Source organism: Pseudorca crassidens, chromosome 11, assembly GCF_039906515.1.
Source record: "Pseudorca crassidens isolate mPseCra1 chromosome 11, mPseCra1.hap1, whole genome shotgun sequence".
Classification (NCBI taxonomy): Eukaryota; Metazoa; Chordata; class Mammalia; order Artiodactyla; family Delphinidae; genus Pseudorca; species Pseudorca crassidens.
Genome location: NC_090306.1, coordinates 9,207,939 through 9,220,235, shown reverse-complemented (window position 1 = coordinate 9,220,235; position 12,297 = coordinate 9,207,939). Strand labels below are relative to the sequence as shown.

Here is a 12,297-nt window from a genome sequence, read left to right as displayed (position 1 = left end):
AGCCGCTCCGCGGCACGTGGGATCCTCCCAGACCAGGGCACGAACCCGTGTCCCCTGCATCGGCAGGTGGACTCTCAACCACTGCGCCACCAGGGAAGCCCTCCATCTTTAAAATGAAGATAATATTTAGCGTGGCTGTTGTGAGAAAATTAAATGATTTAATGTATATAAAACATACAGCTTGGATCATAGTAGATACTTGATAAAGGCGTGTGATAAATGATATTAAATGTGCTGTAATAGAGATCTATACAAGGATTAGCACAAAGAAGAGAGTAGTCAGATCTTTAGGAATGAAGATGGGTTTCAGGGCAAACGTCTTAGAAAAATGGTGCATAAGGTTGGTGGGTGTTGGTCAGTGAATAGCGTTACTTATGCGGATAAGTGGAGAGATTGCATTCCAGGCAGAGGGACTGTCCTGTCCTGCTCAAAACCAGAGTGAAACAAGCACCTTTGAGAAGTTACATGTAAATTGGACTGCCAAAATACAGTCTCCTGTCTTGAGGGGTGTCAGCTGGAGATAGCATATGTAAAGGTGAGATCACGAAGGATTTTGCTTTTCCTCTAAAGAGTCTAGACAGTATTCCAGAATAACGGAGAGCCATTGAAAAACTTAAGTGAAGGACTGGCATGGCTACATAATTGTGAAAGCTGCAAAGCAGATGCATTGGAGGTGATAAGATTATGGCAGGGAAATTTTTTAGATTGGTTTTAGATTTGAAAATTTTTTGACCACATCAAGAGGAATACAAAGATGTGAGTACACACAAATGAAAGTGTCATACAACAGTATTTACCTATATTGTGTGGAATGCATTCTGAAGTTTTCTGTTTCAAAATGCTGCTTTCAACCCACTAAGTTTTTACCATCTAATGACTTGCAGCCTGTAATTTTAAAATGCTTTGGAGGCTATTGTAGTTCCAGCAGAAGATGGTGGAGGTCTAAATCAAGGGGAGCAGTGGTGGTGGAAAAGAGGGAGGGGATAGATTTCAAAGTTATTCCAGAAATAGAATAAAAAGGGTTTGGTAACCATTTAGAGTTGATAAGTCTAGGTTGACTCACAGGTTACCTCATTGAGTGACTGGAGTCATAAACCAGAATATATGTCAGAGACTAAGAACCCAAGTATCATTTTGTATCTTGACTGTGGATGTCATGTTTAGCTGATGTAGATTTTTAATTAGTTTATTTTTGTTTTAAATTTAATTTAAATTCCTTTAATTTGCTACAGGTGCCATCATTTATTTATGATCTACCTTACCCTGGAGTCTAGGAAACATTGATAAATGATGGTGACTATGAGTTCAGTTTGGATTATGTTGCATTAAAGTTGCCCATTGGGTATCCTATTGTAGCTATTCAGAAAGTTAACTATATGGGTCTGTAGCTCAAGAGAGAGAGATGGGCTTTTTAGTTTATTAACGTTAATTACAGCTGAGGCAGTAGACGAAATCTCCTAGGGAGAGTAAGCAGCGGAGGAAAATAGCAGGTGGTAGACAGAACTCTGGGGAAGCACCTGCACTTGAGGCAGACAGAAGAGAATGAAGCCAGCAAGAGGAAACAGAACAAATAATCAGATGGTAAAACTGAGAGAGCGGTATCTTGGAAGGATCAGGCATTTTTGAGAAGAAAACAGGAGTCAGCAATATCGAATGTGTAGAAATGTCAGTGAGAAGAAGAGTTTATTGACTATGGCAAATAGGAGAACTTTGACCTTCTCAGACGAGTTTCATTGTGGTAGTGAGGACAGAAGTCTAATTTCAGTGAGTTAAGATGTGACCCAGAGACTAAGAATTGGAGATGGTGAGTGTAAACTGTTCTTTCTTGAAGGTTGGCGTTAGAAAGGAATGCCAGTGCACTGAAAAAGAATGAGAAAGATGGGCTGTTGCTCACAAGGACTAAGGAGTCTGCCTCAGGGTCCATAGGTGATAATATGGGACTGGCAGCCCCTACATATTATGTAACGTAGTGATGTTGTTTTCTCTCATTTCTTGGATTTAATCATAGGGTGAGTTAGCTATGTGGATGGGTGCTTTTGAGGCAAGATGAAGCAGAAGGAAGGTGTTTAAAGGATCTGCAATTGTGGAATATAGTCTGACTTCAGAATGGAAGGATTTTCCTTCTGAATAGAAGAGTAATGCTCTGAATCTGATGAGCCCTTTTGCTATTTCCCTCTACCTCTAATATTGATGCCCTCTGCTTCTCAGATCAGATAGATGAGGGATTCCATGAATATAGATGCCATGGGCATCTCATGCTCTGGCTTTCCTTTCTGAGTCCTCGGGCACTCACGTATCAGAGACCTTATATTCCTTGCCCTCAGGCAACTAGACTCCCCCTTAAGGCAGCAGTATGTTGGGCCTGAGAGCTAATGCTCATCTGTAGCTTCTGCTTTCTCTTCACGAGGCCTAAATGTCACTTTTCAGACCTAAAATCAAGCTCAGAGCTGATATTGGCTTCTTTACCATTCCAGGTAAAACATTTGATGACTTTTCCAGGTCCATCCCTTCTGACCCTAAAATTTTCTCTGAAATTCCAAAGTAACCTTATTGATTTTTATGATATACAGAATGAACTAGGATAGATTTTATCTGTATATGTGGTTTTAAGCTTCTTAATGGTGTTTAAATCCATAATTAACATTTTTGTTATTGATTTACAGTTATACTTCCCAATGTATTCTATGTCTGTTTTCACTTAAGGATAATTCGTTTTGATTCCTAACAATGACATTTATGTATATATCCATGGGGCATGATGTATATGTATTCATAAAAGAGAAAAGTGTTTATGAGTTGTCTTCATTAGCCTCACATTCTGCTTGCAAGCCTCTTTTTAATTACTATTTTGGACCTACAGTTGTTTTTCCATTATATAATTGTACTGCATTCCCATTTTAGATCCAACTGAGGAGCCAGCACCACAGGCCACCAATACAGTTGGTTCAGTTATTGGAGTAATTGTTACCATTTTTGTGTCTGGAACCATATACTTTATTTGCCAGAGGATGTTGTGTCCACGTATGAAGGGCGATGGGGAAACCATGACTAATGACTATGTAGTTCATGGACCAGCTTCCGTGCCCCTCGGTTATGTGCCACACCCAAGCTCTTTGTCAGGATCCCTTCCAGGTGAGCTGAGACTGATCCATTGAGAATCAAGTCTTGGGTCCTGGCAAGATTGCCACGTTTCCATTATGGAAACAGAATACTGCCTACAGTCTGTGTCAACGTAGACCGCTTTGGGTTTAAACAATTATAAGAACAAATGTTCTCTTTTACTTTTAGCACCTTCTCTTTACACGGAAGTCCTTAGGTATGGTTTGGTAGAAATTGCCAAAGGATATAAAGCAAATATATGTACATACAAGCATTTATATGTAATACATTTACTGCATATACTGCGTTTCTGGATGTGCTCTACTGAAAATGAATCAGCTGGTCATTTGGTGAAAAGAGTCATGAACCACAATTCTTTAGGTTCACTACCAAGAGACCTCAGTACTACTGAGCCCAGGAATTAAAGGAGGCCAAAAAATGGATGAAGATTCCTTTTCAGCAAACAGAGATTTAGAAATACCTGAGTGATAGCAGGGAGGTATATATCATCTTACGTTTTCTCCTAACTTAGGTGATGACAGTGGGAGTAGGTTTTGTTCAAACATAGCCAAGTTACCAGATGTTCTATACTTGAGAGAGACCATATTGCTCTAGGGACGTACAGCTTTCTTTTCTTTTCTTTTTTTTTAAATAAATTTATTTATTTATTTTTGGCTTCGTTGGGTCTTTGTTGCTGCGAGTGGGCTTTCTCTAGTTGTGGCGAGCGGGGGCCACTCTTCGTTCCTGTGCGCGGGCTTCTCATTGCGGTGGCCTCTCCCGCTGTGGAGCACGGGCTTTAGGCGCGCGGGCTTCAGTAGTTGTGGCTTGCGGACTCCAGAGCACAGGCTCAGTAGCTGTGACGCACAGGCCTATCTGCTCCGCGGCATGTGGGATCCTCCCGGACCAGGGCTCGAACCCGTGTCCTCTGCATTGGCAGGCGGATTCTCAACCACTGCACCACCAGGGAAGCCCCAGCTTTCTTTTCAGTGCATTTTGGTACCCTCAGTGAAAGGAAGCCTTTCTTGTGATGAATACGGAGAAAGAGATACCAGGCCAAGAGCCCTGTGAAAATAAGAACTTATTCTGGATGTTAACTCTAAGGAAACATGTGATTTTAAAAACTGTTAATGATTCCTTGTTACCATACCCAACTTTGTTAGTGGAATTTGGGAAGTCACTTTGAAAAAATGGAATTTTTTCTTTAGCATTGTAGTTGTGACTCCAACAACATTTGCATCCAGTAGATAAAGCAATAATCTTCCATACAGTGAATTTATGCCCTTAAAAATGGGTTTAGTTTTCTTTTGAGCAGATCTGTTACTTAGTCTACCCTGCTTTGCAGCCTGCACTCTCCACAGTTCTTTCTTTCTCAGATCCTCTAAGAGGTTGAAAACCTCTCAGTTTGAAGAGCTCTGCTTCCATTCTGGGGAAGAGGAAGGGCTGGGAGCTATTCTTGGCCTTGTTCTAGGCCAGCTCTCAGTGGAAGTGTCCACTTCTAGGGAACATTTGTTTCTCTTTTCCATTAAGTGTTTTCAATTGTTATTGGGAAAAGAGGGCATAAATTGTTTTAAAGCCAAACTATTTGACTCTTGGTATCTGTAATTTTAGTACTGAATAAAATTATTTCATGCATTTTTATAGATCTTATTCAACTTCAGTATTATCCTCCTTCATTTTAGGAATGTCTCGAGGTAAATCAATGATAAGCTCCCTCAGTATCATGGGGGGAAGCAGTGGACCCCCTTATGACCGAGCTCATGTCACAGGAGCATCGTCAAGTAGTTCTTCAAGCACCAAAGGCACTTACTTCCCTGCAGTAAGCAGTCTGTTTTCCTTTGTTCACTTTGAATACTAAGATAAACAGGATCTTAGATTTTTAACTTATTTAAATGTGGGTACTCAGTGATGGTAATATAAAAAGTTTTTTAGTATAGAATTTAGGTATATAAGGCTCAAAGGATTTACCATCACGTGAGCACTTAGAAATCTTTCTTTAAGTTTACTGTGTAGCAGCCAGCATATTTGAAAACACTGACATTAATTTCATATACTGGGTAAAAGTAGAACTATTGAATAGTACCTCCTGAGAGGCTAAGGACCTTCATTCCATGACCTCCCAAGAGGAGAAGCACACCTGGTATTTCTCCTAAGTCAGTAATTTTTCTCTAAACATTTATAATTTTAAAAACTCAGAACCCAGTTGTGCTACACTTAAACCAGTGACTTGTAGATTACAGATTTCCTTCTCATCACCTTGTGCTATTCAGCCATAATGAAATTGTGTCTTGGGGGGTGGAGAGCCACAGTCCTGAAGTACTATTTTAGGTCAGTTCTTTGAAACAGGATTGTGCTACTAGTGTAATGGAAAGTAATATGAACAGAGATGAAGAAAAAGAAGTTGAAAAAAGGCTAATAGTCTCTTGTCTGGAATAGACTATTCTTATTTCAATAATTTGATTATTTTTCCTTTTAGATTTTGAACCCTCCGCCATCCCCGGCCACAGAGCGATCACATTACACTATGGAATTTGGTTATTCTTCAAACAGTCCTTCCACTCATAGGTCCTACAGGTAATACACATCCTCCTCCAGCATAAATCGAAGTATTTATTAGAAGCAAGTATTCTAGTTGTGAGTTTGCTGTAGCCCTGAATGAATAGACGATGGTCACCAAGAGAGAACAGGCATCTTATCTTGGCAATGCTGATATTGCCCCTACCACAAATCCTTTTCTTTCGGGGCATTATACGTTTTTAAAATTGAAGTATAGTTGATGTACAATACTATATAAGTTACAGGTGTACAGTATAGTGATTCACAATTTTTAGGGGTTATACTCCATTTATAGTTATTATAAAATATTGGCTGTTCCCTGTATTGTACAATATATCCTTGTAGCCTATTTTATACCTAAAATATTATACCTCTTATTCCCCTGCCCCTAAATTGCCCCTCCCCACTTCTGTCTCCCCAGTAGTAACCACTAGTTTGTTCTCTGTATCTGTGGGCCTGCTTCTTTTTTGTTATATTCACTAGTTTGTTGTATTTTTTAAATTCCACATATAATTGATATCGTACAGTATTTGTCTTTCTCTGTCTGACTTATTTCACTTAACTCAATACCCTCCAAGTCCATCCATGTTGTTACTGCAAATGGCAAAATGTCTTTCTTTTTTATGGCTGAATAGTATTCCATTTTGTGTGTGTGTGTGTGTGTGTGTGTGTGTGTACCACATCTTTATCCATTCATGTGTTGATGGACACTTAGGTTGCTTCTATATCTTGGCAATTGTAATAATGCTGCTGGGAACATTGGGGTGCACATATCTTTTCAAATTAGTGTTTCCATTTTTTCAGATACATACCCAGGAGTGGAATTGCTGGGTCATATGATAGTTCTATTTTAGTTTTTTGAGAAACCTCCATACTGTTTTCCGCAGTGGCTGCATCAATTTGCATTCCCACTAACCGTATACAAGGGTTCCCTTTTCTCTACGTCCTGCCAACATTTGTTATTAGTGTTCTTTCTGATGATAGCCCTTCTGACAGGTGTGAAGTGATACCTCATTGTGGTTTTGATTTGCATTTTGCTGATGATAGCAGTGTCAAGCATCTTTTCATGTGCCTGTTGGCCATCTGCATTTCCTCTTTGGAAAAATGTCTGTTCGGGTCTTCAGGGCACTATACATTTTTTAAAGAGAGTCAAAAATGCTGTCTTTTAAAGTATTAAGGTAGAGCCCCCAGGCTTTGGCAGTATTCTAAGGAAGTTACCCCCCAAAGTGACTTGATTGCAGAAAGCTTACTGCTGAGGTTAGGTTTGATTGATAGTCTTCAGTGGAATATTGGGATAAAACTAAGGTTGGGAGCGTTACGAGAACTCTAAAACAGCAGGAGTATTAAGGGAACAGAATTTGAGAAGAGTTGAGAGAAGCTTAAGTTCACCTCTTGCTTACATATGTTATTACAATCTGGAATGAAAAGTTTCTCATATAGTTGCATGGAATAAATCATGACTCACTAAAATAACTGAAATGTATTTGTAAGCCAGAAATGGGAGGATTATGCCTTTGTGCTGATTCGTGAGGCCGTAGAGCATAGGGATGAGCAAGTTAAGTCCTCGTGTGTCATCTTTCGTCTTATTCGAGAGGCCAGCAGAGAGTCAAAAACTTATACTCGCTCTTCACTTAGTGCCCAGTGTTTATTGGCATCCCTCAAGTGCCTATTATCTTCGAGATCAGGTGTTTTCTAGCATTCCAGTCAGATTGCCCTGATATATAACTTCATAGATGTGTAGAAAGCAAGTGGAAATTGTTTATAGTATCTCATTCACAATTCTCATTCAGTTTATGGATAAGATAGGCTTGGCTCTGAACTGATTGTTTTTATGTTTTATTGTAAATGTTGCTTTCCCTACCACAGGTTTGTTCTAAAAAGCCAAATAGAAAGGCAGAAACCTGAAAATTGAAAAAACAAAAGGAAAGACCTAAAATTTTACTTTTAAAAAATTAATTTCCTTAAGTTGAATAAAACACTGTTTGGTTCAAGTAAACGTAATTGCATCAAAAACAATTCTTATTTAACCATTTCCCACATCTCAAGCCCAATTTATTTCTTCAGAGTGAAACTTTTCATCATTTGTTGAAATTTTTGTCTAACTTAAAGTTTGTGGAACTTTAAAGAATTTTGTTAATTCTATTTCCTTTCGTTCTCTCCTCTTTTTTTTTTTTTCTCCCATGAAAATGGAATTTGGGCCCTTTAAATGTAGAGCCAAGAAATTTCTCCAAGGCTCGCCACCTGATTGGACAGAAAGATAAGACCTAAAAAATACTATGACATCATGTCAGTACTGGTAGTAAAAATGCTTGAGAACCTGCTTGGCAGGTCATGTAACTTGTGGTCTTTTGCAGCCATTTCTTTTCATACCACTGAGGGCTTGCCTCACATGGCTTTTATCCTGAGGTGTTATCTGGCACTCTGTATCGCTAGGTATTTTATAAATCGTTCCTTCAGTTTTACACTTGCTCTTGCCCTACTCTTGCAGTCATTTTGTCTGATGGGAAAGCATATAAATAAATCTTGATTGAGATAAATATGAAATAAGATCAGCTTTACTATACTTAGACTATGAATGGTATAAGAAGTCATAGATAGAAGTAGAAATGATAGAAAAGCCAGCAATTTGTCAGCTCTTATTTTCACTAGTATATTTCTCTCTTTCCAGTGCCTTTTTCTTTAGTTAGCCACGCTACAAACTTGACTTAACAGCTATAGATTACTTGAAAAGGTAGCTTAAAAGGTGTAAAAAATAAATTAGGACTCTGAAATACGTATTAGAAAATTCACTGGTCCTGTATGGATACCTAGAATTTATCATTTTGATGTTCAGTTAGAGCCACTCTTATGACAATATGCTTGTCTACATACAGGGAATCAACACTCCTTCCCCCAAACCACAGCAATTTTCCTTTGCTGATAGTAATAATAATGGGATAGATAAGCTCCTTAGGCTGTCTACCAAAATTCAGCCTGGCTTGTACAGTATTTGAGTTGTAAAGAGAGAGTGAAGTCTTCAGATATCATTAAATTATTCATCAGGTAAATCATAGATCATTTAAGGAGTATTGAGAGAATGCTAACATGTTTGAGTAATGTAAGATAATAAAGACCCATTCTTCTCACAGATCATGGAGAGGCAGAAGTTGGTGAGGTCCACTCTATAGACTAAATCCAAAATGTATAACTGATTTTCCAAAGATGACCATTAAATACAACTTTGAATAGTTCTTTTTTATTCTATGATACAGGGTAACTTAAAGATACAAGCGCACACCCAGAGGCTAGAATGGGTTCACCTCTGCATTCCCATTCTATCCACTTTTAATTGCCTCTAATCACATTTTATCTACAAATATGAAACACATGCTATCTTCCTCCTCCAATCTGCCATGGAAAACTGCCTCTTGGTTGGTTCAGCCTTAAATTGTAGTAGCTTATCGTCTTGCAGGTGAGGTTTGCGTTTAATACCTCTGTATTCTGATAGAGAAAACCACCTCTCCAGAAGCCTGACTCAGCCTCTCCTGATTTTCTCCCTATGCCAGCTACAGGCCGCACAGTTACCGGCACTTTGCACCGCCCACCACACCCTGCAGCACAGATGTTTGTGACAGTGACTACGCTCCCAGCCGGAGAATAATGACCTCAGTGGCCACAGCCAAGGGCTACACTAGTGACTTGAACTATGACTCAGAGCCTGTGCCTCCGCCTCCCACGCCCCGAAGCCAGTACTTGTCGGCAGAAGAGAACTATGAAAGCTGCCCACCTTCTCCATACACAGAGAGGAGCTACTCTCATCACCTCTACCCACCACCGCCCTCTCCCTGTACAGACTCCTCCTGAGGAGGGGCCCTCCTCCTCTGACTGCCTCCCACACGAAAGTGTAAACACGAAATCGGTTGAGATCTGGAGGGGGGGAGGGAGCTCTTCGAGAAGGGTGAGGCAGACCATGTACAGATAAAAATTATAAATGGGTTAGGGCATACTGGAGATATTTGTACAGAAGGAAAAGATATTTATATATTTTCTTAAAACAGCACATTTGCTGCTTGTGCCATAAAAATTTGTATAAAAAATAAATTTGTACTAAAAGTTTTATTTTTGCAAACTAAATACACAAAGCATGCCTTAAACCCAGTGAAGTGACTGAGTACAAAGGAAACAGGAATAATAAAGGCATCACTGACCAGGAATGTCTGGGCTTTAAAGAAGAAAAAAAATTAAAGTCCATCTCAGAGCAGCAAACTATAGATACTTGGAAGTAGCCAAATGGCCTTGATGTTAACTAACATTTGAAGGCCAGCAGATTTAAGAAATGAAAGGAAAAAAAAGAATTAATACTAACTTCGGATAAAGGGCTTTGTTTTCTCTAGGAATCCAACAGTTTTATCGAGGAAAATAGATATTTATAAAAATCCATTTGGGGTGCTGCTGTTGTGGGAGAGATCAGCTGTCTGGTAAGATGCTATGGGGCCGTTTGTTGTGCAAGTCTTCTATCCCTACGTTAAAACTCACCCCTCTGTCATATATTAATTTTTTTCCCTGGGTGTTTTCACCTTGCTTCCTCCCCTAGCAGTATTGTAGGGTATATTGCCAAAATACCATAATTTATTCACAGTTTTTTATCTGAGGATTGATAAAATGGAATTTTCTAATTAAGGTTTCATTTTAATATTTCTACTAGCTCCATACCCCAGTCAGCTTAGCTCTTCATTTGGACTGCTGTGTTCGCATAATGATCAAAGGTTAGACATGTTATTGCTCCTCTTTACTTCCAAGATTGTTTTAATGCTCATTAAAATGTCTTTGTACAACACATATAGAAAATGTTTAAGAGTTACAAATTTAACCATTAAGTTTTTGTTGTAAATTAATCATATATCCTTGCAGTACTTTCAGCATATAATATCACAATATGAAATAATTTTTATATGTATCTTTCCTAGTAAACCATTTAAATATGTTCCGGTTAGAGACAATCTATTTAAAAAGAGAATTTTTTTGTTATCGTTGGGTTTTCCCTTTATTAACTGTTGGTGACATTTTCATGTTCTTTAGGCCAATTTTTCTCAGAATGATCTCTACATACATACCTCTTCTAACATGTGACATGAGTTTAATATCTTTCTGTTACCTAATGTGAATGTTAGATTGTTTTCAAATTATCCATGAATTATTCTTATAATCACCTCATATATTTTTTATGTGTCTTCTCTCTTATTCCATGATGGATTAAGACGATTTAACAAATTTAACAATATGGATTACATGAGAAGGCAAACTATTAACTTCTCATCTGTCAGAACTTGGGTGGAGGGGAATATTGGAAGGCTCTTACGTAATCTGCCTGACCTGTGTGGTACTGGGGCTGCTTCATCTTCAGCTATCAGGGCTGACCTGTGGAATGATTCTAGCACTGCTCTGCCACCTTGCCAGAAGTTGGTTTCCTGCTTTTTACATGTTTCCAGAATTTCTCTGCTAAAGTTGAATGTGTTTTTAAACTAATGTATTTTTACCTTAACAGTTGTTGGTCAGTTGTTATCGAATGATTTTTTTTTTTTTAATACTGTTTTGTTGAGGCCTCTCTGGATTTCAGGACTGAAGAGAAAACAGTGGAAGAAGGGATTCAGAATTTTGATAGAGGTGAACTAACTGTTTAAGCAATTTAAAAATATACCTAAGTAATCTTTTTAAAGAGAAAAAAACACAGTTTCAGAGTAATGCTTAGATTATTGGGAGTACCTTATATGAATCAGGTGCACTTGATTTTACGTATAAATAAATGGTAATCCATTAGTATCTTGCATTTCAGTCAGACGAGTGTTAACTCTTCCTGTTGATGGAACAGAGTGCTCAAGTTCTAACAAAATGGACATTGAAGTTGCGTTCTGTGACACACAAGGGCGCTTGATGCTCAAATGAAGATGGAAGGGTTAGCAATAACTGGGTATCACTTAGAATTTGAGAATTCTATATGTTTACATTTTTTAATGTGCATCTTTATCTGGTGGGCTTCCCATGTGGAAACTTGCACTATAATGAACTAAGAAGAATATTGCCTTGTTATATCTCAGTTCAAGTGCTTGTACTGCGATGGCAATGGCCTCTTCTTGCAAAATACTAATTTGTGTGCCAATTTGTTTGAAATTATTTGAAGGCAGTTCAGCTTAATCTCAGAATCCTCTTTCTTGGTATTTGAGATGGATGCTTAACATTTTGGGGAGCACCTTTCAAACGAGAGGATTGTCAAAATTCAGGAAAGATTTATTGACCCTCAGATTATATGGACAGTTAAGCTTAAAAGTAGACTATCTTGATTATTAAACACAAGGTCTTTAATTGGAAAATAAAAAATTAATATATGAGAGCACAAATCAGGGGAAAAAGGGAAAAAGTGTTTTGAATTTGGAGTATTGCTAGAATCATCCATGCTGGGGGGCAATGAATAAAATTTCATTATATTCCTTAAATGCAAAAGTATTCATTGTGATTGTATGACGTGAAGTACGCCCACTTACTGATGTCATTAAAATTATCTGAGAATTGAACTTCAGCATAGCATGCTTTCTGTGCCCTGTAGTAAGCTATTCTTCACTGAAGTGGTCTTTTATAATTCTGAGCTTTTATAATCTTGAACTTGGCTTC

At 38.3% G+C, this 12,297-nt stretch overlaps 1 protein-coding gene across 3 annotated transcripts in view; it reads left to right on the top strand.

The window, feature by feature from the left end:
• Positions 1 to 9,877, top strand: part of LRP6 (LDL receptor related protein 6) — a 172,928-nt gene extending 163,051 nt beyond the window's left edge. For 2 of the 3 annotated variants that reach the window (XM_067695713.1, XM_067695711.1), the window contains 4 exons: positions 2,902 to 3,132; positions 4,779 to 4,915; positions 5,573 to 5,670; positions 9,198 to 9,877. In XM_067695713.1, the coding sequence (XP_067551814.1) occupies positions 2,902 to 3,132; positions 4,779 to 4,915; positions 5,573 to 5,670; positions 9,198 to 9,495 (764 nt within the window). In that variant the 3' untranslated portion in view covers positions 9,496 to 9,877. The remainder of the gene's footprint in view (positions 1 to 2,901; positions 3,133 to 4,778; positions 4,916 to 5,572; positions 5,671 to 9,197) is intronic. The other variant, XM_067695712.1, reaches the window with a different exon arrangement.
• Positions 9,878 to 12,297: the final 2,420 nt, after the last annotated feature.